Source organism: Eretmochelys imbricata, chromosome 14, assembly GCF_965152235.1.
Source record: "Eretmochelys imbricata isolate rEreImb1 chromosome 14, rEreImb1.hap1, whole genome shotgun sequence".
Lineage (NCBI taxonomy): Eukaryota > Metazoa > Chordata > Testudines > Cheloniidae > Eretmochelys > Eretmochelys imbricata.
In genome coordinates this window covers 6,297,040-6,323,296 of record NC_135585.1, presented here as the reverse complement: position 1 = coordinate 6,323,296, position 26,257 = coordinate 6,297,040, and the positions used below count along the sequence as shown (strand labels likewise).

The 26,257-nt window shown below is 42.6% G+C and overlaps 1 protein-coding gene across 1 annotated transcript in view; it reads right to left on the bottom strand.

Annotated features, from left to right (window-relative positions):
- LOC144274236 (ABC-type organic anion transporter ABCA8-like) overlaps nt 1-24,996 on the bottom strand; it is a 56,400-nt gene extending 31,404 nt beyond the window's left edge. Inside the window, exons 1-13 of the mRNA XM_077832887.1 lie at nt 24,889-24,996; nt 22,179-22,285; nt 20,827-21,031; nt 20,018-20,188; nt 17,099-17,208; nt 14,423-14,649; nt 11,594-11,735; nt 10,343-10,528; nt 9,765-9,912; nt 8,835-9,009; nt 8,494-8,552; nt 7,704-7,814; nt 4,637-4,812 (exon numbers count right to left, since the gene is read on the bottom strand). Of these exons, the coding sequence (XP_077689013.1) occupies nt 4,637-4,812; nt 7,704-7,814; nt 8,494-8,552; nt 8,835-9,009; nt 9,765-9,912; nt 10,343-10,528; nt 11,594-11,735; nt 14,423-14,649; nt 17,099-17,208; nt 20,018-20,188; nt 20,827-21,031; nt 22,179-22,283 (1,815 nt within the window). The 5' untranslated portion in view covers nt 22,284-22,285; nt 24,889-24,996. The remainder of the gene's footprint in view (nt 1-4,636; nt 4,813-7,703; nt 7,815-8,493; nt 8,553-8,834; nt 9,010-9,764; nt 9,913-10,342; nt 10,529-11,593; nt 11,736-14,422; nt 14,650-17,098; nt 17,209-20,017; nt 20,189-20,826; nt 21,032-22,178; nt 22,286-24,888) is intronic.
- Between the last annotated feature and the right edge of the window lie 1,261 nt (nt 24,997-26,257).

Sequence of the window (26,257 nt, the reverse complement as noted above, 5' to 3'; positions counted from 1 at the left end):
TCGGCTTGAAGTTTACACACAGCCGAGCAGCAGGAATGGAACAGGGCCAAGAACTTTGCAGGCTGGTGTTACTTTGGTTTAAACAGAACTTTGTGAATAAACGTTTTATTTTCATTATCTTCATATATGATGTGGATAATGGCATGGAGAGTAAGCTTATAAAGTTTGCGGCTGATACCAAGCTGGGACGGGTGGCAAGCGCTTTGAAGAGCAGGATTAGAATTCCAAATGATCTTGGCAAACTGGAGAAATGGTCTGAAATAGGTGAAATTCAATAAGAACAAATGCAAAATACTACACTTAGAAAGGAATAATCAATTGCACAAATACAAAATGGGGGAATGACTGCGTAGGAAGGAGTTCTGCAGAACAGATTTTCCAGGTTATATTGGATCACAAACTAAATAGGAGTCAATAATGTAATACTGCTGCAAAACAAGCAAACATCATTCTGGGATGTATTAGCAGGAGTGTTGTCAGCAAGGCACCAGAAGTAATTCTTCCACTCTACTCAGCACTGATAAGGCCACAAGTGGAGCATTATGACCAGTTCCCAGCACCACACTTCAGGAAAGATGTGGACAAACTGGAGAAAGTGCAGAGGAGAGCAACAAAAATGATTAAGGGTCTAAAAAAATATGACCTACAAGGAAAGATTGAAAAAAATGGGTTTGTTTAGGCTGGAGAAGAGAAGAGTAAGGGGGGACATAATAGTCTTCAAGTACTTAAAAGGCTGTCATAAAGAGGAGTGTGATAAATTGTTCTCCTTAACTACTGAGGATAGGACAAGAAGTAATGTGCTTAAATTGCAGCAAGAGAGATTTAGGTTAAACATTAGGGAAAACTTCTTAACTGTAAGGATAGTTAAGCACTGGAACAAATTACCTCGGGAGGTTGTGGAATTTCCCTCGCTGGACTTTTTTAAGAACGGGCTAGGCAAACACTTGTCTGGCATTGTCTAGATAATATTTAGCCCTGCCTCAGTGCCTTGCAGGTCCATTTCAGTCTTACATTTCTAGGATTCTGTGCTTAGCAGCGACTTGTGAACAATCTCCACAGCTGCTCAATCCCCGGCCCTACCTAATGCATGGATTCTTGCCTTACTCATGGGCCTGAACATGCTTCCTGTTAAAGGCATGTTAACTGTAGGGCAGCATGTTCTAGTGTAGAGGCCAGGTGGATCTGTAGTATGATGAGTGGAACTGGAGAAAGGAGGTCAGGTTTTAAGAGGGACCTAGTTCGGTGGGACACAAAGGACTCTGCAAAGTGCCACATCAAGTATCGATAATGACTCCTTGGTTCGAGGGAAAGGCTGGGAGTTCAGAGACCTGGATTCTATTCCTGGTTCTGCTATCGGATTTGATGCAGGGCCAATCACTTAACAGCTCTCTGCCTCAGTTTCCTCAACTGCAAAATTGCTGTGTATGGTAATACTCACTAAGCTCTGTAAAGTACTTGTGTGAAAATGCTACAGAAATGCAGATTCATTATTATTGTTAATCGTTGTCAAGACCATGAAACAACTCTAACTAATGAAAAACGGAACAAGTGTGGCAATCGGAAACTTCCACCACCATTGAGGAATTTGTAGTTTGGGATTGTTTCAATTCGCTAACATGACACACGTTCATGTAATGCTCAATTACATTTTTCATTTGGTCTTATTTAACAAACAGATACACAGCAACGACAAAGATTTATTTTGGAAACAAAACCAGTTACATAGGACACTGAAACCCTCTTTGAAACTCATTGTAGAATTATCCTGGGGTTTAAATTTACTGTGGGAAGTTCATGGACACATGAACAAAATGTTCAATTATTTCACTAACTAGTTTCCTGCTGGCTTTTATAGCTAAACCAAATATGCAAACAGTTACTGTTTGCTTACTGCTGAAAGCCAAACAATATAGTTTGAATCTTTGGACTGTATCTGCTTGGCCAATGACTGTAACAGAGTCAGTAGAAAAGGGAACATCTGGTAGTGGAGTAATCAGTTTCAGAGCTGTTTCATAAGCCGGAAGTATGAGGATTGCACAATGAGAGAAATCTGGATTTCCAGGTCCCTCCACACTCTCTCAAATAATCACCCAATTGTCTCTAAGATATGGGTGGTACAGGTATCTGCTCTGAATGCCTAACTAACTTCCCTGCAAGAATCATCTTTGATTTTGATCCATGAAAGCAGAATGTAAAAGACCGCCCCATGGAAGACCTCAAACATGATGGCTGGATGGTGTCAGACACTTGTCCCTCACAGGCATCGCCATAAAGCACCAGACTTGGCTCAGCCGGGACATCCTTAGGCATACGCAGCACGGCATAGGGCATCCGAAAATTTGGGGCACCCCGGGATCTTAGTGTCCACCCTCCCACCTCCACCTGTTCTGACCCTTCCTGCAGGCTCCCACCACAGCTCGGTGGGGATCTAGTACTTAAAAGTGAAAAAATGTCCAGCCTGCCAGACCTATTAGCACAACACTGAAACTGTTAAAGAGCTATTCGAGTGGTAACAAAGCCGTTTAACAGGCATTTGCCAACCCCCAGGTATATACTGTCAGTTTATGAAGTTACTGACAAAAACAGTTGTGCATTACTGTAATATTTACTCAGACCATGTTAGTCTACAGGACCTTCATTTAAAATTTGCTTTACAAATATTTTATTAATGTGTTGCTGAAGATTATAAAATCACATCTCTAAAAAATCCTTGCGTAGATTTTTAGATGCACAATTTGAGTATTCATCTTTCGCTTTAAATGCTTGGATCTTCAGACATATGTTTTTTTAACCAAATCCTTCAGAAGACCATGCTTATCTAAAATACACATGTGAGCCTGGGATGCCATCAGGCATCGGGGTACCACTTTAATAATACTGCATAGTGCCCCATAAATCCTAGGAACAGCCCTGTAGCTCAGGATAGAACATAATGCAGGTGCATAGTGCATTTGATAGCCTCCATGCTCTCCAGACAACATACAAACTAACCTAATATAACTTTCCGGGATATGTCTACACTGCAAAGGAAAACCCACAGCACCAAGTCTTAGATCCTGGGTCAGTTGACTCAGGCGAGCAGGGCTCGGGCTGCAGGGCTAAAAATAGCAGTGTAGACATTTCTGCTAGGGCTGGAGCCTGGGCTCCAAGATCCTCCCCTGTCATTGGGTTTCAGAGCCTGGGCTCCAACCCAAATGGGAACATTCACACTACTATTTTTAGCCCTGCAAGGTCAAGTCAACTGACCCGGGCCTTGAGGCTCGGCACAGCGGGTTTGTCTTTGAAGTGTAGACATACCCCATGGGTCTTTTGGTCCCTGAGAATAACCCTACATTTCCAAATAATGCACTCCTGCCTTGAAAAAAAAGGAAACAAAGGCATTTTATCCCCACAACAGAAATAAGAGAACATTTGAAAGGTCACACTAATAAATTACTTTCATTAACAATGGGAAGGATGTAATATGATGATTCATATCTTCTCAGTCAGGAGTGCCAGAACTGGGGTGGCAGGGGCAATGGTAGTTTGGGAGGCAGGGGGCTGTGTTGCCCCCACCCTCCCCAAACTGCAAGCCTCAGGTTGTATGGAGTGGCACCGGCAGGGGCTGTGCTTCACGGAGGGGGCGCTGATAAGGTGACCAGCTCCCCCACAACGAAGCACAGCCCCTGCCCATGGTGCCAGTTTCTTCCCAGTGGGGGGGGCCGAGGTGGGCCTTAGCCCCCCGGTCACCATGAGCCCCAGCCCCTCTCTGTGGCCCTGCCCTTGCTCCTTCTCTGGGCTGTGGTAAGAACCGCTCAGGGAGCTCAGGCCGCTATGGCGAGTCCTGGACCTTCCACCTGCCCTGGGCGGTGTGGATGTGGACCAGAGGCTACCCTCAGGCACCCCAACCCCCTGTCCAGGGCAGGTGGAAGGTCTGGGATCCCCCACAGAAGCCTGGGCTCCCTTGGTAGCTCTTACCACTGCTCGGCTCCGGCTTCCAGCCTGGCCGGGGAATAGGGCTTCGGGGGGAAGAGGAGGAGCAGGGGATAGGGCCATGGAGTGGGACAGGGCCTTGTGGCCCCCCTGACTACTACCAAGCTTCCAGGACTCCTGCTCAGAGTTACTATGTGACCTTTCAGATCCTTTTGGATAAATGTACAAACCTGGCCTCTTACCTTGTGCTGACAGCCCTGGGGAGATAGGATGGATTAGTAGGTATGGCACTGGACTGGAAGTGAGAAGACTGGGATTTTATTGCCAACACTGCCACCCACCTACTATGTAAACTTAGGCAAGTCACTTAACCTCACTGTGTCCTCTCCCAGCGTGTCTCTGTCTTGTCTATTTAGATTGTAAGCTCTTTGGGACAGGGTCAAGGTTGTCTCTTTCATTAGCACAATGGGGCCCTGAGCTCGCTTACAGGATCACTTACAGGTCCTAATGCAAACAAATAATAATTTGCAAGAACAAATGGAATTTGTGTGTACTGACGTGCCAATGCTATTTGTACGTGTAAATGTGGTCATTTGGGCACTTCTACGATTGCACTTATAAAATTGTGCATACAAAGTTAGAGACCAGTGTGAAAATTTGGCCCTTTAAGTCTAGTCAAAGGCAAGGTTTCTCACCAGTCATCTTCCATATGAAACATACTTACCTCTTGTTCAACTTCTTTTGGCTGAATCCCTTTAATTTTAGCAAAAATCCTTAGATTTTCTTTCACTGTTAAAACTTCAAATTGAATGTTAAATTGTGGGCAAACTCCAATTATTTTCCTAATTTCTTCCAAGTCCTCCATTTCAGATACTTTGTATTTATATATCATGGCAGAGCCTGCAAAAGTAAACATGAGTAACAGAAAGCATAACATGCTGTTAGAATGCATGGTATGTCAGACATTGATATTGAAATATGAGCAAAAGTATCTATCCTTATAACCTGGATGAAAGAAAACTCTGGATATTTGCACTGTGTTCCTTCCACAGTAGATGTAACCCAGTAGTATGTATCCCACAAAAGCATTAACCTAATTTACCCAATGAAATTTTCTTACATGATCTTGTTTTAAGAAACTAAATAAATAAATCGATTAAAATGTTACCAACATGAGAAATCATTTGCCGGATATTTTGTATAGCGTGCCAGATTCGCAGACAGTGCAAACATTTTGCTTTCTTTTGGTAATATAAGGCTGTGCAAAAATAAAAGGAAAAATATACCTACATACAAACGCTAACCAAATATTTTCAAACTTTAGGAAACAGATGAAATTTTGGGAGAAAGTTTGGGTCAACTCTTATTTTATTCTAATCAATTCACCCATCCCGTTCTTCATCTGCTTGAAATAAGGAGAGTCTCTGGGAAGGGAGGAGAGGAAATTGGACTTAATACACGGTATAAAAGCTTTTGTGCTTGAAGAACACAAAAAGAAGGAGAAAATAGAGGAGAACAAGTTAGCAGGGTGTGGAAACATAAGAACATAAGAACAGCCATACTGGGTCAGACCAAAGGTCTATCTAGCCCAGTATCCTGTCTTCTGACAGTGGCCAATGCCAGGTGCCCCAGAGTTAATGAACAGAACAGGTAATCAAGTGATCCATCCCCTGTCGCCCATTCCCACCTTCTGGCAAACAGAGGGTAGGGACACCATCCCTGCCTATCCTGGCTAATAGCCATTGATGGACCTATCCTCCATTAGTTTATCTAGTTCTTTTTTGAACCCTGTTATAGTCTTGGCCTTCACACAACATCCTCTGGCAAGGAGTTCCACAGGTTGACTGTGTGTTGTGTGAAGAAATACTTCCTTTTGTTTGTTTTAAACCTGCTGCCTATTAATTTCATTTGGTGACACCTAGTTCTTGTGTTATGAGAAGGAGTAAATAACACTTCCTTATTTTCTTTCTCCACACCAGTCATGATTTTATAGACCTCTATCATATCCCCCCTTAGTCGTCTCTTTTCCAAGCTGAAAAGTCCCAGTCTTATCAATCTCTCTTCATATGGCAGCCATTCCATACCCCTAATAATTTTTGTTGCCCTTTTCTGAACCTTTTCCAATTCCAATATATCCTTTCTGAGATGGGGTAACCACATCTGCACGGAGTATTTAAGATGTGGGCAAACCATGGATTTATATAGAGGCAATATGACATTTTCTGTCTTATTATACAGTATATCCCTTTCTTAATGATTCTGTTCGCTTTTTTGACTGCCACTGTACATTTAGTGGATGTTTTCAGAGATCTATCCACAACGACTCCAAAATCTCTTTCTTGAGTGGTAACAGCTAATTCAGACCCCATCATTTTATATGTATAGTTGGGATTATGTTTTCCAGTGTGCATTATTTTGCATTTATCAACATTGAATGTCATCTGCCATTTTGTTGACCAGTCACCTAGTTTTGAGAGATTCTTTTATAGTTCTTTGCAGTCTGCCTGGGACTTCACTATCTTGAGTAGTTTTGTATCATCTGCAAATTTTGCCACCTCACGTTTTACCCCTTTTTCCAGATCATTTGTGGATATGTTGACTTGGACTGGTCCTAGTTCAGACCCCTGGGGGACACCACTATTTACCACTCTCCATTCATTTATTCCTACGCTTTGTTTCCCGTCTTTTAACCAGTTACCAATCCATGAGAGCACCTTCCCTCTTACTTTGCTTAAGAGCCTTTGGTGAGGGACCTTGTCAAAGGCTTTCTGAAAATCTAAGTATACTATATCCACTGCATCCCCCTTGTCCATGTGCTTGTTGACCCCCTCAAAGAATTCTAGTAGATTGGTGAGGCATGATTTCCCTTTACAAAGAACATGTTGACTCTTCCCCAACAAATTATGTCATCAATGTGTCTGACAATTTTGTTCTTTACTATAGTTTCAACCAGTTTGCCCGGTACTGAAGTCATGCTTACTGGCCTGTAATTGCCGGGATCACCTTTGGAGCCCTTTTTAAAAATTGGCATCAAATTAGCTATCCTCCAGTCATTTGGTACAGAAAGTGATTTAAATGATTGGTTACAGCAGGGGTTCTCAAACTGGGGGTTGGGACCCCCCAGGGGGTTGCAAGGTTATTGCATGGGGGGGGTCACGAGCTGTCAGCCTCCCCCCAAACCCCGCTTTGCATCCAGCATTTATAATAGTGTTAAAGATATAAAAAGTGTTTTTAATTTATAAGAGGGGTTGCACTCATACACTTGCTATTTGAAAGTGGTCACCAGTACAAAAGTTGGAGAATCACTGGGTTACAGACTACTGTTAGTAGTTCTGCGGTTTCACATTTGAGTTCCTTCAGAACTCTTGGGTGAATACCATCTGGTCCTGGTGACTTATTACTGTTTAGTTCATCAGTTTGTTCCGAAACCTCAATGACACCTCAATCTGGGACATCACACCTCCTTCCCTGCTATGGATATGTAGGAGTAAAGGAATTGTCCTACCATTTTAGATCAGTGGTCTATCTACTGTAATGTTCTATCTCTGACAGTAGCCAGTATCAGATGCTTCAGAGGAAGGTTCAAGGAGCTCCTTAGTTAAGTGACATTCATTTTCAGCTCACTGACAGCACATGGGCATTCTCATGTACTCATAATCACACATTTCTATTGTGCCTTCCCACATGTAACCATAAACTGTTCATTCCTTCAGACAGCCAGAAGGTGTGTGTAGGTAGGGGAAATCACACTTTGGTAACCTTCCCTTCAGCTTGTCATTCGACCATTTTACCTTCTGAAGGTGGGCAAAGTCCACTAAGGATGTTCAGTAGCGTACTTTTTCCAGCTCCACTGTGACCAAGTAATGCAGTGATCTGGCCTTCATAGACATTAAGCAATAAACCTAATATAAAAAAATGGTATTGGTAATAAGGTAAAGCAAAGGAAGTTTAAACCAGAGAAGGGCTAGGAATTAGGATTAAAAATTTCCCAAGCTTCAGGTACTACAGGTAACTAGGTAATTGATCTAGCTAATATTACCACACTAGACATTGGCAAAGTTGCTTAAGATGGAGCATGTCTAATGTAAACAGGAATGAGCTGCTCAGGGATTTCTGCATGAGGGGCCTTGATTTGGAAACTTCCCCATCCTGGCGTGCCGGAGCTAGGATTTGTTAACCTTTTCCATTATGCAGGAGAGCCCACCGGTTTTTTTCACCCTTCTGAGGAGAGCTGGGCAGTTTGTGGATGTTGATGGGCATCCTGTATATTATATTGAGCATTCAGATTTGTGGGATAAGTGCCCAGAGAATGGAATGGCCTAAATAGTACCCACATCTGTATGGGCAACAAACTGGGTACCTGAGCCCAAAAAGTTCCTTTTTCATGTATAATTATTAATAGCTATCAATATCCTTGTTGAATCTCATTTTTGTATTTATAAACGGTGTCCATCACCTTGGTATCTAGGTGCCACACAGGGACTAAAATGGGATGGCCTGGGATAAATGGACGCATGGGTAGCTTGGTGCTTGGAAAAAATACCCACAGGTACCTTCACTTTCAGAGGCTTCCCTCCTTACCTCTTAAAGCATTCACTGTCTTGTCCTTCCCTTTATAGGTTTTTTTAATATTGTTGATACTGAAAAAGAAGCAGACAGGTTTGAATTAACATTGGAATCGAAGGGCTAGGCGCTTCCTAAAGCTCTGCTTCTAGGTTGGGCTAATAGTAGGCAGGTACTGCAGGGGGTTCCCGCAGTAGTCTTCTACTTCTCAGCTCAGCACAGACCTCCTGGAGAATCAGGTCCAGGGTACTTTATGGGGAAGATTAAATAGAAATCCAAGTCTTTACATTTCTCTAGTGATTGGACTCATATAAGCCTTAACACCGTAGAAACCAAACACACACACTTATTGCCCATACCTGATGGCCTCTTTCCCACGAAATTCTGGAGGCACTTGCTCAACATGATCATTAAAGACCTGGTCACTGTATTCTTCATGGTCTAGGATATCATTGTTGACAAAATTTTTTCTTTTTTTAAACCAATAAGATGGCTTCAGGAAGAACAAACGGGAATGGTGCATCCCATATTTATCTAATTATTAAACCAAAATAAAATGGAACATTTTATTCAGTGAAATATTGAGATAAAGCTGCTGCGGGGGATGGGGGGCATTTTCTAGGGTACCAATGACAGTTTTGCACCATTGAACTAAAAAGAGAATTAGGCACCAAATTGCCATTTGTGCCATCACCATAGCAAATGGAACCCACTCTAGCAATGTCAACAAGTCAGGAGGCCAGGGATAGAGATAGAACATGGAATGAATAATCTGTCTTCCCTACAGGTAGCCCTTCTGGAATATTATTGAAGCACCTTGGCAAGGCAAGGAAGGGGAACTTGCATTAACACTCCTGTGCTGTGTTAGTTTTGTGGGAGAGGACTTTGTCCTCAGATGTGTCATACTCCCGTGCGTTAAATGTGCTTAGAAAACAGTAAATAAATCAATCTGAGCTTGAGCAGAATGAGAAAATAGATTCTGGATATAATAACAACACCTAACTGTTATATAGCAGTTTCTATCAGTAGCTCTCTAAGCAATTTACAAAAAAGGCAAGTACAATTATCCCCATTTTACAGATGGGAGGCACAGATAGGTAAATGACTAGCCCAAGGTTACCCAGCCAGCCAATGGCTGGGAGGAAACAGAACCCAGGTATCCCTCTGAGTCCCAGTCTAGTAGGCTACAATACAGTCAAACCACGTTATTTACAGGAGATAGTTCAAGAGAAGGGGAAAGCAATGAAACCATTTAAATTAATTTAATTTGCAATCAGACTCATACTTACCAGGCAAAACTTTGTCAAAGTAGATGGCTAGCATCAAATAGAGAAGAGCATCAAAAGCCAACAGGGAAAAAACTGCCAACATTGGGAAGGAGTCTTCCAAAAAGTCAGAAAAATCCACCCCTTTCACAGCGTCTTCTAAATGTACAATCTGAAATAATGCAGACATTTACAGAGGAAAGAATACGAATGGATGTTAGAGCAGTTGGCTATGTAGAAGAAGCCTGTGGGGAAGTACAATAAGGGGTTGCTTAATTGTGTGGGTTGGATGGAATAGAGAGGATAAGGGCAAATAGGGATAAGAACCAAAGGGTAGACACAACAATTAAATTATTCAGGGCCATGAAGGCCAGAAGATGTTGAAATTTTACGTGGCAGGTTAGGTGAAGCCAATGCGCTTGAGGTTCTATTACTAGATTTGAAGGACTCAAACCCTTTCACCAGGAAATGGGTGTCATCATCAACTTTCCTTCACTGACTGCATTTCTGAAGAGTCAATGAACCCAAAAGTCTTAAAAGATAAAATGTTCATCCTTCCCTAAATGAACGATGCATGAGGAGGAAATTATTCTGCATCATACCCGCACAAATCCAGCCGCGAAAACAAAAGGACTGAAGAGACCTAAAGCCCATTCCAAAGGTTCAGGAACATGGTTATACAATACAGCAAGGCCAAGACTTCCAAAGGACAGGGTGAAGAGGAACCCAACTGTGCCAGTGAGCTTAGGTTTCTTCAACAAAGAGTTTAGCAAGAAAGCAAGTGACATCTGAAAGAGACCAAGGGTTTGTTAGCATCAATTTCTCAGAGAATCACAATATCATCGTACAGCACTACAGTTGTAAGACTGTTGGTGTTTCATTACTCTTATATAACCCCTAGTGACAAGGTGCTCAGAAGGATGGGCCAACATAAAAGAGTTATTGAGACTAATGATGTTTTCCATCCATGAGAACTTTACTGAACAAGTATAGGAAAAGCTACAATTATGAGGTAACAACCAGCTCTGGGGGATGTTTTAAAGGCCTTATCTTATGTCAGGGTTGCCTTGACCCTGAATGCTTCCGAATTTGGAAGTATCCTGCCCTCTTCATTAATTGGCCAGTATTTTTAGTCTGAAAAACTAATGAGCTTTTTAAGGTTCAAACTGTCAGTGATAGAAATGACTGAAACAACACTTGTTTTAGGTGATTGGCAGCCTGCCTTCTCTGAAGCAGCGCTTTAATGATCTTGGTCCTTCAATGGCTTGATAGCTTGAGTCTATCCAACATATACAGGCCAAACCATGCCTCACAGTTTCCAAACATTACACTTGGATTAGCATCTTTGTATAGGTCTGAACTTGGCTCAAGGCCTTTAAAACACTTTTTGTTTAACTGGATCATAAAAATAAACCTAAAATCCAAGAGACCATAGAAAAGAAGCTAATACTGCAGAACAGAATTCTCCTTAGCATTACTTAATTAATGTAAATGAAGTCTAGTTGAGTGGAGAGATCCCAAACCAGGGTCGCTCAATCATTCTCTGGACTGCGGAAGTAAATTCCTGTCCTCTTTGGCTAAGCTTGCACTGAATTGTGAGAGGAATGTTAATCTGCAGTTGAAAATGAATTGAGAAAATGAACTGAGCCCAGCAAGTTTTGTCCTGGAGTGGACTGAAAACATGACTCTATTTAGGATCTGTATGAAGGCTGTCTGAATCCTCCAGGCCAAATCCTCTCTCCCCCGCAGCTCAAAAAGTTTTGCTTGTTGCAATACCAAGGATGCTTAAATCCAGACTTATTATAAGTCCAGAGATGGAAACAGCTATGTTTCTTCTGAAACATATAACTTACCAAAGAGATGCCATAGAGGTAAAAGAGGAAGAACATCACAGAATGGCTGGTGTGGTATATAAATTCATCAGATTTCATGATAAGTGTCAGTAGAATTGCCACAATTAAAATATAGCCTGCATACAGCAAACCCCAGGAGAACCTAAAATCAAAAGACATTGCATTACTTTTCTGGTTTATGTATGGGGATGTGAGGTCATGCAGTAATCTGTTAAAAAGCGGGGACGGGGAAGGGAAGCCTGTACTTTGATACAATCATTGATATTTCTTTGACAAAACATGTCACCGTAATGTTTTACAGAGATACTGCCAACTTACCATTTGCTTTCAATTTAGGTTTTAGTAAAAAGGGGAGTTTCATGCCATGATAGAAATAGAAATATTTTTATGCAATTAAAAATAAATAAATGAATTATGTTTCTCTTTAATATATTTGTCCTCAAAACACCTATGTGAGGTAGAGCAGTGCAGTTATCCCCATTTCACAGATGGGGAACTGAGGCACAGAGGCTACCCAGCTTAAGCAAGGTCATACAAACAGTCTGCGGCAGAGTAGAGAATCTAACCCATGTTTCCCAAGTCCTAGGCTATTGCCATGGCCATATACCAAGCTCAGATGGACAACTTATAAACACAAAGAACTGATTTTTAAATGTGATAGGAGACAGTGCAGACTTAAAGCCCCAAGAATATGGGCAATATATGATCTCTAGTTTGCCCGTCAGATGGGGAGAATGTAAAATACACAACTTGAACGGACATGAATCAGTGTGCATCCATCAGCTTCCATCTTCCTCTGTTTATTGATCAGAATTTTATCTGGGATAATGATAGGAAGATTTTAAAACAGGGAAGACATCCTGGGAAAAATGTTCATTCTGACTGTGGCTATTCTTCCTGACCAAGAAGTTTCCACCTTTCTCCCAGAATTTACAGGGTAAAAAACTGGCTCCATTGAAGTCAACAGATTTCAGATTTACCTTAATTTCTTTTAAAGCTGGATGCGTTCCCGTAAACATGCATTTATTTTAGACATCAATTTAAAAATTGTTGCACAATGTTTCTCTAAGCAAAAAGCGTGAAGTTCATTTTCCTAATGGCTACTCTTGCATTTCTGGGTTTTGTACAGTAAAGATTGATAAAATTGCTCATGCTTCCTAAACAAACGGCTATAAAAATATAACCAGGCACTCATGGAAGGGCCAAGGACAGAGAGGCAAGAGAGAAAATTTGCTGGAGGCTCAGACTTGAGCACAAATCACCATCTTCATGTTGGGATTTAGAGCAGGGTTTGACACGAACTTGGCAGAAGTCTTTAGGTATTCCTTCCCAGGCTGTTTTTCAAGTAGAAAGCTCCAAAATACACAAGGAGCAGCTATACACTATATTTCCTCAGAACTCCTGTCCTGATCTGGGGTCACTGTGTGTACCTGTATTGCTCACTCTTTTATGGGTAAGGCCCTATTTAAATTGCAGGAAGGTCTTCAAATAATTGCAGTTGAGTTGCGGACAAGACTTGGAAAACCATGGAAAAGTAATAACGTAATTTGGAAAAGCCAGAGTAGTCCTATGTGTTCAAGAAAAAATGTCCTGGAACAATATAAACACTCACGTGTTAGGTCATTGCCTGCTAATTATTTCTGATAACCAGACATTTTGCTGCAACTACATTACATTAATTAAAAAAAAGTGACCGGTACAATATGAAATTCAGAAGACAAAAAATCTTAACACTATTGCTATAGAAATCAAGTCCAATCACTTTAGCCCTTTACATTTTACAGGCATTGAATGTTAGTGCAGTACTACTTGCATATTCAAAATTATGCAAAATTGTGGACTGTGCAAAGTTAGTGAATTAAAATCAAAATTGCCATGGAAGCCTAATATTGCGGGATCTGCGATAAGGACCTTACTTATGGGCATAACCCGTCCTCCCTATAAGGTGCTGAGCCTAAATACTACGGTGAGTCTGTGTATAATTAGCTCCCAGCTGGGAGGGTCTACCTGAACAGGCAATGAACCCTGGCTGGAAATTACCAGGCCATTGTCTAGCTCAGTGGGGTCTCCTCTATTGGACACTCCTGGGTTAGAGAACAGTAATGCCTCGGGGCTCGCAGAAGGGGGCACTGAAAGATCCATACACCCCGTCACAGAGCGGTACCACAAATACCATTCAGTAGCAAAAACGAAATCAGTCTGCACTATTACTGACTATAATGGACACACATTGGCTTCAGTGATCAAGTTAGAACACGTTGAAATGTTTTGAATCCTGAACATTTGAATGTAGGGAAAATGTGAGAGGGGTTAGGAGGGGGTATAAGAGGAGGAAAGAGTCCCTGAATTTTCTTTTTGGACCCATTCTAATGGAATTCCTCTGAAAGACAGTTTGGCCCCTTGTCCTTGTATTTAAGGCTCAATTCTGCATTATGATCTGTGGAAGGACTGCTTTGCCTCCACCGATTACAATGCAAGATCTACACCTTTCACATAAAGCAGAGAAAAACAAGCATCCATTCAACTATGTCACCACAAACTAAAGGCTCTCAATTTGCTTTGGCTACTTCCATTGACTCTCATACATTGTGCAGCTGACTGGTAATTCTGATGCACTGCTTATATTTAGCAGCTTCCTTTGGCAACATGGATTACACCTGGGCTTAATTTACGTTCTCAGGTTTTGCAAATGGAGAGGACACATCTTGCTCACCCAGCAGAATTTCCCAGCTTCTTACAGTTTACTTTAAACGCATGGCTGCATCGGTGAGATATTAATTCACCAGTTGATTTATCTGCCATACATAGTTAAGTGGGCATTTCACACACCAGAAGGCTAAATCCTGGAGCACCATCATCTTCATCAGCTCCTTAAACTTCCTCCTTTCTTTTGCCACATTGAGTGACATAAAGTATATGAGTGGAGAGAATGCCACTGCAGTGCAGACAACCAACATGTCATAGTTAATGCCTTCTGCAACACGAAAGGGAGGTATCCTCATCTGCACAGCAGTGACTGATTGTAGCTCTTCCATTACTGAGTGGTTTGATGCAACCTAAAATACAAAACAAGTAACCAATTAGTTTAATTTGACAAGATCCCAGATTTTTAGGGACATTTTGTCAATGATTCTTGGCTGTGGGAGCTGGATTTGAGCGCTCTCACTGTAAACTTCTCCATCGGAATTAAGGAAAGATGAGAAAAGGGCAACCTAATTCACTCTCTACACAAACACTCACTGATGCCTGAGCTCACACCTGCACTCCAGACCCTGAAGCTGCAGCTGTAAAGAGGATGATAGGCACCACGTGGAAAACATTCCAATCACCAGCAAGAAAACCCCCATGTTTCTTGCTGTTTTCCAAAGCAGCAAACATTTTCACTCTAGCCTTATGGCACAGGGTGTATCTGTATGGCAGGCATTTTTTTTCCCACAAAGTGTTAAAATCTCATTTTGACACAAGAGGAGTGACGTTCACTCGCTGGAGCACTGGTGGTAGCGGCGGGATGGTTTTCTTGGAAGGGCGGCGTTCAGGGCGTTATTTCCAGCAGTGAGTTGCTTTAATGTGGAGACAGTGTGGCCTGGTGGACAGACAGAACATTAGACTGTGATTCAGCCTGCTTGGTAAACTTGGGGAAGTCGCTTCATCTCTCAGTTTCCCCATCTGTAAAATGGGGCTAGCGAGAGTGACCTCCTCTGTAAAATGCTTTAAGATCTCCTGATGAAAAGTGCCGTATAAACGCTAGGTATTATGAACAGGGTGCTGCACACAAAGATAGTCCAGTTATGCCTCCCTCCGTGCAGCTACACTAGATTTGGAGAAGATGCCAGGGTGCCGTCCTTTGGCTGCAAATGCTAGCGTGCAAGAATGCAGTGGAGGGTGGCTTGCTCTGTCGCGTGCCTTTGTTGAGCGGAGGCGGATTCATGGCCTCATGCGCTGCATACTGGCAAGGGAGCAGGTGACACCCTTCCAACAGGTAGAGTAAGAGTCAACGTTGACTGTGCACCACTAGAGACATGACGACTTCGACAGTCAGACTGTAACTGCTGGAAGGCAGTGGGGTCTGGAGGAATGTGCGCAGGTTTAGGAAACAGGCAGTCATGGGTTTTAATTCTGGCTATACCACCGAATCTCTGTCTCCCTCAACACTAAGGGGATAATGATCCTCATGGGGGTGTTATAAGAATTAATGGCTTGTACACTGGGTTTACAGTGTAGAGTGCTAGATAAATACAATGAATATTTAACTACTGCAGCTGGGGTGCAAATGCAAGCACTTTCCACCACCTCACCATACTGCTCTAAGAAATGATCTGTTTATTTTAGGTACTCCCATCATGGTAGTATCTGAGCTCCTCAAAGTCTTTTAATATATGTGAGGTAGAGAAGTGCTATTAATTCCATTTTACAGATGGGGAACTTAGTCACAGTGAGGCTAACTGACTTGTCCAAGGTTACACAGGAAGCTTGTGGCGGAGATGGGAATCACACCTGGTCTCCAGCACCCCAGACTTGTGCCTTAACCACGGGCCCTCCTTCCTTTCACAGCATTTGTGCGATTCAGCACTTGAACCAAATTATGGTAGACTTATGGACACCCTATTTGGTGTGCTCAGTATTTTTGCATGGAAAGAAACAGAAAAAAATAGGGCTGGAAGGGAACTCAGAAGGTTATCTAGTACATCCCCCCATGTTGAGAATGGATTAAATATATTTAGACCATCCCTGACAAATGTTTATCTAACCTGTTCTTAAAAACCTCCACTGACATAGATTTCACACCTCTCTTGGTAACCCTATTCCAGTGCTTAGAAGTACTCAGTAGTTGGAAAGTTTTTCCTGTTATCTAACTTAAATCTCTCTTGCTGCAGTTTTTCAACCAGTTATTTACACACCTTAGAGTGATTTCATCTAGGCTATATTTCCCTAGTTTTCTTAGGCAAATGTCATGTGAGACTGTGTCAAAAGCCTCGCTAAAATCAAGATATATCACATCTACTGCTTCCCCCTATCCACTAGGCCGGTAATGCTGTCAAAGAAGGGAAAGAGGTTGCTTTGGCATGATTTGTTCTTGATAGATCCATGCTGGTTATTACTTATGACCCTATGATCTTCTTGGTGCTTACACACCGATTGTTTAATAATTAGTTCCAGTATCTTTCCAGGTATCAAAATGAGGCTGATAGGTCTATAATTCCCTGGGTCCTCTTTGTTCACTTTTTAAAGGTATGTACTTTGCTTGCCCTTCTCCAGTCCTCTGGACCCTCACCTGCCCTTCATGAATTCTCAAAGATAATTGCTAGTGGTTCTGAGACTGCTTCAGTTGTTTCCTTAAGAACCTGAGAGTGAATTTCATCAAGCCCCGCTGATGTGAATACATCTAATTTCTCTAAAAAGCTCCATCTACATGTAAAGTATTTGGTCAGAGATATTCTTTGGTTAGGTCCAATACTAATAATCTGGCTAAAATGAACTGACTTTCAAGCTTCCGGCTCTACTTACTTGAATGATAGCAGCGTCAATGTTTGCTTGCAGGGAAACAAATCCTGAAGTCCACTGTTGACTAACAGCACAAGTGATGTCGTCATAAAATATGGAGCCAGAGCAGCTGCCTAGAGGAAAGTTTTTTTTAAAAAGTAAATAGTATTGTGTGTGTGGAGGGTACATGACACAGAGGATTAGGGAAGTGGAGCCTATCACCTGTAGGTCCCCCAATTAGACTGTAGTCTGTGGCTGAAATCCTGACCCTGCTGAAGTTAATGGCAAAAATTCCTGTCGACTTTGGTGGGTTTCACTGGAGGTCAGTAGTGCCTGAGAGTCATTTCCATATCATGGGCGTTCAGTGGTCATTACGCAATGATTTCGGGGAGTCTTAGTGCAATAGCTAGTGCGGTAGGTACACACTACCAAAGCACCCTTACAATGGGCAGAAAAGCACTAACAACTTGAAAATATATGGTTCAGTTAGGAGGGCCAGAGTCACCCCTTTGAAAATGACCAGGACATGAAGTTAGCACTGTACTCTTCCAATACCCAGGACAGGCAGGTCCCGGCCATATCTACACTGTGGGCACTACAGCCCATGAAAAATCCACACTGCTAAGCACCATAGTTATGCTGACCTAACCTTTGACATAGACGCAGCTAGGTCAATGGAAGAATGCTCTTGTCAACCTACCTACCTTTGGCTGGGGAGGTGGAGTGACTGAAAAAACCCTTCCCTTTCTGTAGGCTGCATCTACACTACAGGGTTACTGCAGCATAAGCTAAGACACGGTAGCTATATGCTGCTGTAGGGCCCAGAGAGTAGACATTGGCTTACATTCAGTGCATTTTCTGGGAATGTTTGTTTTGGAGATGGCTGCTGCAGAAATTTGGAAGCCTGGCTTCTTCTGGGCATAAGAAATTAACCAGGTGCATCTCTTTTCCTGAAAAGCTTTATTCCAGACAGATTGTATTTAGTGGCTTGAAAGACGAAGGGAGGAAGCCATAGCATATCTTTAGGGTGGGGATGAATGGGATGGAACAAAAGTAGAATACTACCCAGTTCTAAGTGGTAAAGAGGAAAAAAATAATTCAGTTAGAAGGTCAGAAGTTGTAGTGTTGTTCTGTGAGGATAGAACTGCAAGGTCTTTGAACTGATTGTTACAAGGAAGGCCACTGGAGCGGATAAGAAAAACAAGGCTCACAATGGCAAGGCATATCCCTTTAAATAGAGTCTGCCTGTTTGCCCCACAGATTCTACCTGTTTCCACAGAGCTAGTAGACTCTGAAAACGCTTTCCCCAAGGAACAAGGCTTTGGATGGTCACAAAGTCTGAGGCCATGTTTTCAGAGGAGTTCAACACACAGCAGTCACTCTGGGAAACAACGGATGCTGAGCACTCTGGAAATTCTGGGCACTGGCGCCCATAGGCTCCCAAAGCACTGGGTGCTAGCTCATCAAAGGGGTCAGGAAAGATCACAGCATTCAAGGATGTGAGAGATCCTGTTGACTTCCAGAATGGCAGGGTTGGGGGGTTTGCTCCCTGCCAGAGGAACAGAGGCTGTAAATGCTGGTGGATAAAGGTGCAACTGCCTCCTCCACAAAGTGCCTCGTCACTAATGTTCATTAGAGTGCAGGCTGCCAGGGCTGAACGGAGGGTGGGGAGGAAAGCAGGAGATATGGGAGAGAGGAAAAGCCCTCTGCCAGACCAAAGTCTAAGGCAATCCCGTTGTCCCATGAGAATTCCACAGGACTTAACCAGGGGTGCAAGTAGAAATCATTTCTTGCTGGTATGCTGCACTCATGGGAAGGGACACAAGGCATGGGGGGGGGGGAGCATGTGACCTCTCCATGTGATCCCCCAGGTGACTTGTGCCCAGTCCGGGGCCCCCGTGCTGTCCCTGTCCCTTCCCCATGATCCACATCCATTCCACCTTACCGGTGGCGGGGCTCTGTCCTCCTCCTGCTGCACCAGAGACTTCTGCTGTACAGACCCCAGGCAGGAGGACTCAGGAGACGCAGCTGTGTGGAAGGGCGGGGGCAGGACCATACCACCATGCTTGCACCACCGGGGCTTACGGAACTCTGGGTTTGTGAGGCAGTTCCTGGCCGAAAATTTTCCAGGGGAATGTTTTTCAGCCAGAAAATGTCAATTTGTCAACATCAACATTGTGGGGGAAAATGTGTCATTTTCTGATGAAATTTCATTCAGGAAGAAAGTGCTTTAATAAGGTCCTTATTGGTGTTTTATTTTGAAACAACTTCTTGTTTCTAAATATGTTATTTATTTTATATTATGCCAATTACAATACTTATTTACCAAACCCAGAAGCAAACCTGTTACTAGTTAGAACATCAATTACCAAATGAGCAAACCAATTACCAGTTAGAAGGCCAATTTTCAATTATAACACCAATTATTTTCTTTTCAATTATAAATTTAAAAAAATTAAACTCTAATTCTGAAATAAAATAAAAAAATAAAATATTTTTAAAAGTTTAAACAGAAACAAAACATTTCAAATGAGCCAAAACAATCCCCCTGCCCAAATTCAGTTTTCTGAGAAATTTTGAAATTTCAGCTTTTCATTCCAATGGAGAAATTTTTTTTGTTTTTTAAATATCAGAATTTTCCATGGAACAGAATTCTGAGTCCCAAACAGATCTATTCCTGAGTATACTGAGTGGAATATGAAAAGTGGAAATATACTTTGACCAAGTTATCTACTTCTGTGAATGCCTAGAGTCACCCAACAATCCATTCCAAGTAGACAGATATCCCATATACAAGAATCAATATTAGAAAATAGTTGTTTGAACACTAATTTTATACCTACATACATTTTAATCTCACTTTGACCGTTATAATTTGTGATTAAATTGAAAGATTAAAATTATTAAAATTCACAATTATTTGTGTTAAACAGGAAAAATCACCTGAATGATGATCCATATTGTCCCTTTGCAAATGGAATTCAGAATGCCAATGGGAAGCTAACTCATAAGAGAAAGCGTCATTAAATTTAACTTCTATAAATTCATAGAATGCCAGAGTAGTGTTTTCCAGCTCTGTTTGTTCTCCAGTGTTCTCTCCAACAATATGTACATCTGTGAAATATAAGAAAAATAAATGTGCATGTTTACAACTATTGTCTACCAAAACATCAGATGACTGTCACTTTTATGACAAGCAAAATAAACTATCAAAACTAGGGAAGAACAGAGTCACTTTGTCTAATGTTAAGTGGACTTCAAAATCGTGAGTCAGGAACTTTAACTTGAATGTTAAGACAGCATTTCATTCAAGAGAGGAGTGAAAAACAAATATGTAGCAACGGCTAAAAAACAGAAGCAGAGAGAGCCAGAAGAAAAAAAAAAACATAATGAAAAATGAATGTAGAGATCCCGAGGCCAATGGAGTAAGTTAAAGCAGCCCCAAGGCTGCTCTTAAAAAAACAAACACCAGGCCAACCGCAGTGCAGACTGGCCATCAGAACTGGAGAGCCATAACTGGCACCCTAGCGTCGCCCACATCCTCTCTTCTGCACTGAGTGGCATATGGCCATAAGAGAGACTCTGCCCCAGGACATTCATTCACACCACACACGTGGACTGGCACTAGCCTCCTCTGCCATTAATATCTAACGAATATTCAGTACAAGCAAAATACACCTTTTAATAAAAAGTCTCCTGAAATACAGGAAATGTGAATAACAACAGTGTAATAAAGTTAGGAGAGAACGCACTCTTCAAAAAGGAATCAGAAGCCACATGCTGCATTATTTGCCTGGTAGTATGCGTCACTGGTGTATACTGAATTCCATAACTGCGAGAATTAAACTTATCTGCACGCCCAAAGTCAGCTGAAGGTGTTGCCGGGTATCGCCTATACCAACCCCCAATTATATCCAGATACAGTATGAGGGGAATCAGTAGTGAGAGGACCAATTCCTAAGGAGAAAAAAAAATTGAAGCAAATTAGAAGTTGGTAGCACATCTGCAAATCACCTGACCAGCAACCATACTGCCCTGTAGAAGGAGCTTATCCCATTGTAGGGTTTTGGTATACACTTTGGGAGAGCAGCTCCTAACTGAATGACCTTACATACTTGCATATTTGTTATGCAAACTCCGCCCCTTGGCTGTGCTGTGAAGCATGCAGTCAAAGCTCAAGGGCCTTCATCCTGTCAAGAAGTGAGAGCATTTAGAATGGCAATTTCTGACTTTGCTTAAGCACTTTTGGAACAATTGATGAGTAAGCGTTGACCGATACAGTTATACCTGATACCCTCCCAGCCACAACCTCAGTTAGCCAATTTAATGATGCCAAGGATGTAACTTTTTATAATACTATGCCATTTTTTTCTGTTCAGCTTCTGTTGAGTAGAAATGACATACAGATCCAATCCTACACAGAGGGATGGGAGTAGGGTGAGCAGAGGGCAAGTGTGAAAAATCGTGACAGAGGGTGGGGAGGTAATAGGTGCCTATATAAGAAAAAGCCCCCAAAACCGGGACTGTCCATATAAAATGGGAGATCTGGTCACCCTAGATGGGATGTCAAAGGTTTGGGGCCCCATCTCTGCCAGAGAGTCCATTTTGGGTTTTCTCAGTCTTGCACACTTTCTTGAGCATTAAATTCACAGACTTTTTTCTTTTTAAGCAGAGAACAGCCTGGTAATGAGGCAAGCCAAATGGTCAATGAAATGCAAAGAGCACTGAGAGTATCAATAGCAACTGAAGAGTGAGAGCTGGACTCTGCCTTCATGGCACTGGACCATGTCGCAGGTCGTGCAGAGCTTCAGATCCAGATCGTCAAAGGTATTTAGGCACCTGACTCCCACTGAAACCAGTGTTTGAGGGGAGCACAAAGCTTCCTAGAAGTTCCTGGTGTGCAGCTGTAGCTTCACCATTGCACTACACATAAAGATACTTTCCCCTCATTGCTTGCTACAGATGGGAAGGTGGGGCTTTGTTCTGCCTCTGACCTGTCCTCTTTGGCTGGTGCAGTCTGGCTCTGTGACTGCTGCCTGTTGTACAAGTTCTCCGGTGAAGCCCAGCCCCAACCTCAGAACAAACCCCAGCTCTTCTGACTTGCCTGTAAACTCTGCTTTTTCTTCCTCCATTTCACCAGTATATGCTTTAATAGCAGAGCCCCGGTTTGTTGACACACACTGATCTCTCGCTGACATCTAGGAAGCATTTCTGGAATGGGGTGAGAGAGATTGAGAGGTTTTTTTTTCTATTAGTGCAACTGAATGGAGCACTTTGTGTGGTGTGTGGGAGGGGGCAGGTCATCTGTGATGGGTCTTTTGGAGCATCTGGATTTCATTTCATGTGTCTGTCATCCATATGTCTCATAAAGGGAAACTCATATCCCCTTTACTCCTGGTGGCAGGCATTAGCTCATCTTATTTTCAGCTGTAATGCCAAACACTTATTCGAAACAAGACTATTTAGTGGATTGTCCTTTTTTTTAAAATGTATGTGAGGGAGAGTCGGTGCATTGATCTGCTATTTGCTGTTAAGGACTTGAGAGAGATTACTGGGAATGTGCCCATAAGTTATAATTAACATGGAGTAAAATTCATGATAAGATGATAAAGGGAAAACACACCCTCCATCTCTTTACATGAGTTAAATGCTTTAGAATTACCACCACCTTCCTTTAGGACAAATGCCCAGAGCAGATGGAAAATGTACACATTGGGCTGAAAGCCTACTATGATGTGGCTGTAAGTTCCAATAAACCTTTGCATCATATAAGTGACTAGGACCCAGATCCTCAAAGGTATTTAGGTTCCTAACTTCCGTTCATTTCCAATGGAGCCTAAATACCTTTCAAGATCTGGGTCTAGGGAACCCCCTAAACTCGTTTATCCAGGATAAAGGACATAGAAATGAATAACTTTAATACACACAAAACAGTGAGGATAGCTCTGTAAACATCTTTATTTGGGGTACCTATCTGCTCCGATGATCATCTAGTGAAGTCAAAGAAATCAAAAGGCAGCTAAAGTGAACCTAGCTAAGTTGTGTCTTGTGAATTTTCAGACTAGCTACGACTTATAAACAACTTAGTTTGTTTATATTATGTATCTCTCTCTCTCTAGCCTTAATAAAAACTTGCTTCAATTAGGCCAGTTGTGGCCTTGGAATGTTGTTCTGGAGAATTCCAGCATAGACTGTCCTGGAAAGAGGAAACCCTCCTTAGAAAACAGGGTATCTGAAAACTCACTCATCTTGGGTTCTTGGTGAAAAAGGAACATACTAAAGGAGACCTCTCACAGAAGAGGTTGTGGTTTTGGTGGACAGGAGGGAGGTACTTATCAGCCACAGATATGCAGTGGGTTCGAAAGCCCCAGAGTTCGAAAGTTTATCTGCAGAATTTTACCTCCCAACCTGGGTGGAAATGCGGGGGGTTAAGTGTAAGGGGCACCTTACACTTCCACTGAATTCAGCATACCTCAGGAGGTACACTCAGCACTAGAGCTGGTTGGAAATTTGCACTGCCCACCCTCAAAAAAAGTTTCAAGTTTGCAGTGAAAAATCAACATCAGCAACATTTCAGCTGAAAACTGAACATTTCAATTTGGAAATGCTACCGCAATGCCTCAAGGGAGTTGCCATTTAGGTGCCTCATGGCCTCATTCTCCTCTGTGGGCCAGGCTCCTTAAGGCTACATCTTCACAAAGCACCATAGGCCCCCCTTGTGGAGAGCTGTGATGGTGCTTTGTGGGAGTTCCTGGCCCTGGTGCATCCTGGGAGATGTTAGTCCAGTTGGGGAACCCACTCCATAGAGGAAAACGGGGACATGAGGCACTCAAACTTCAACTCCCAGAAGGCATCACAGTGGCATATCCAAATTAAAAATTTTGGGTATTTGAGAGTTTAACACAAAGTTGACCTTTTTCGCAGACAGCCGTTTGTGAAGTTTTTGTGGAAAAATTGTTTAGCCGAAAGTCTAATTTTCCAACAAACAATAGTGTTGCTCAGCCTCACTCAACACTTTGCAGCACATACAGCTGATCGGGGAAACCCAGCTTCAAGAATCAAAACTGACTCCTGAGAGGAGCCATCTGCTAATGTCAGGCTACCAGCAGAACTTCAGACTAGACTTGGACGGGTTAACAATTGTCGTGTCCCACAAAACTTTTCAGAATTTTAATTTTTTTCCTGTTTTGACTCAGGAAGAAACCAAAACCTTTCAAAGATTTTCATGAAAAAAGAGAGACCACCCACCTCCACATAGCCAATCGATTGGTGATTAGGGCAGTCCACAGGGAGGTCGAGACCCAGGTTCAAGTACCTACTTGGCCATTCTCTGACATCCCAGGTGACTGTCCTGACCACCAAGACAGTGGCTATTCTGGAGTGGGTCTCTCTCAAGCTTTCCTGTTGAAGCTATTTTACTTTGTATAACTATTCATCAGGGCTCAAATTGGAACCTGGGTCTCCCATGGCCCATGTGAATCCCTAACCACCAGGCTATTGGCTGGTCTGGTGTGCAACTCTCTCTGGTTTTGCCCAGAAATTCCATCCTGGACCCGAGGAACCTTTCCCAACAAAAGTTTTAAAGTCAACACTGGTACACCTCTATGAAAAGTTCCAGTTTCAACAAATTGGCATTTTCTGATGAAAAACCGTTTGGTCAAAAATTTCCCAACCAGCTGTACATCAAACAAGACGTGCCTGAGCAAAATCATTTGCAGTGTCAGTAAGCACTAAAGACTGTATAGAGGGAAGAGCACTAATAGAATGATAGGAGCTCAGACAGCATAGAATCAGACAGGCAGAAATAAACTCACCTTCACAAAAGCCTTCGGAGAAAGGAAGCTGGGACACTTGGAAAAGTCTGCGAAGATAGTGAAACACTCTCCTTGTTTCCCTGCACAGTGGTTTTGATGCCAGCTGGATGAACTAGTTATTCAGAATAGTCACTGAAAGGGAACAGCGTCCTTTTAACTGTCATGCTGCCAAAATGCTCTGTTCATGTGACCATTTCCCCGTATTTCTCAATTGTTTTCTCCCTCCCCTTCCCTTACTACCAGTTCTCCTAGCTAGCAGTACTGCGGCTATACTCATGATACTGCAAACAAGCTTAGCAAGGGAGAGCACTCCCAGGAAAGTTACAGTCTAAAATTTCTTAGAACTTCGCCTCTGCACCTTTCAGCTTAAACGAAAGATGGACAAAGGTCAAAGCCCAAAAATCTGGTCTGAGAAAGCAACAAGTAAATATGAGCTTGATCCTGTGAGATGCTGAGCACTTCTTTGGGAATGCTTAGTGACCTCAGCTCCCGCTGAATTCAGTGCTGTTTGACAGAACTCAGAAGCTTGCAGGATTGGGCCCTATGCAAATAGAAAACCTTGTTGTGGGGGAGGGGAATACTGAGGGTTGAATTCATCCCAGGGCCAGAGCTGAGTTCAGTAAAGAAACTGGAGGGAGTGGGGGGGGGGAAGAGTGTGAAGAGGTGCCTTTATGCCACCTTTGCTCCTGCTCCAAACTGAGGGCTTCTGGGGGCTGTACCTGTCCCTGGCATAGGTTAGAGCAGTCTGGAAAATTGTCCTAGCTTGCACTTAGTTGGCAACTGCCACAATAAGTTATTGTGGCCTCCAGGAATATCTTGGGCTATAGGAATGCCCCAGCCATGCCCCCTCCCTCCTCCAATGTGCCCCTGCCAGGGATGTCCCCCTTTTTCAGAGGCTATCCCTGCCCACTCTGATCCTTATTATATCTTCTGTGGTACTGTGTGCGGAGAGAAAGCACAATTACTGTGGTTCGCAGGAGAGTTGAACTCAACCAATTACCTATGTCTGTTCCTGTCTCCCCCGAGGTCAGTTAGTCCCCAAGGTACACATCCGCGACTGGACCAGCTAATGGTCTCTGTGGCTCAGGTCAGGTTGTACTAATATGCACTTCTACCCAGCAAACTAATTCAACAGTTTTCCCCCATGTCTATTCAGAGTCACAGCTGTTTCCTTTAAGGACAAGCAGAGCTGGCTCTGTAGGACTTTTTGCAGCTATTATTCCATAAAGTTAGCCATTTTTCATTGTTTCTACAAGTTATTCAATTTTTCAGCTGCTCAAGCCGCCATAGAGACAAAAATCCATTTTAACACTCCCGTTAGCATAGCAGAGCCAACACAGCTAGGTGCAAGTGAGATGGGTTCTATTCT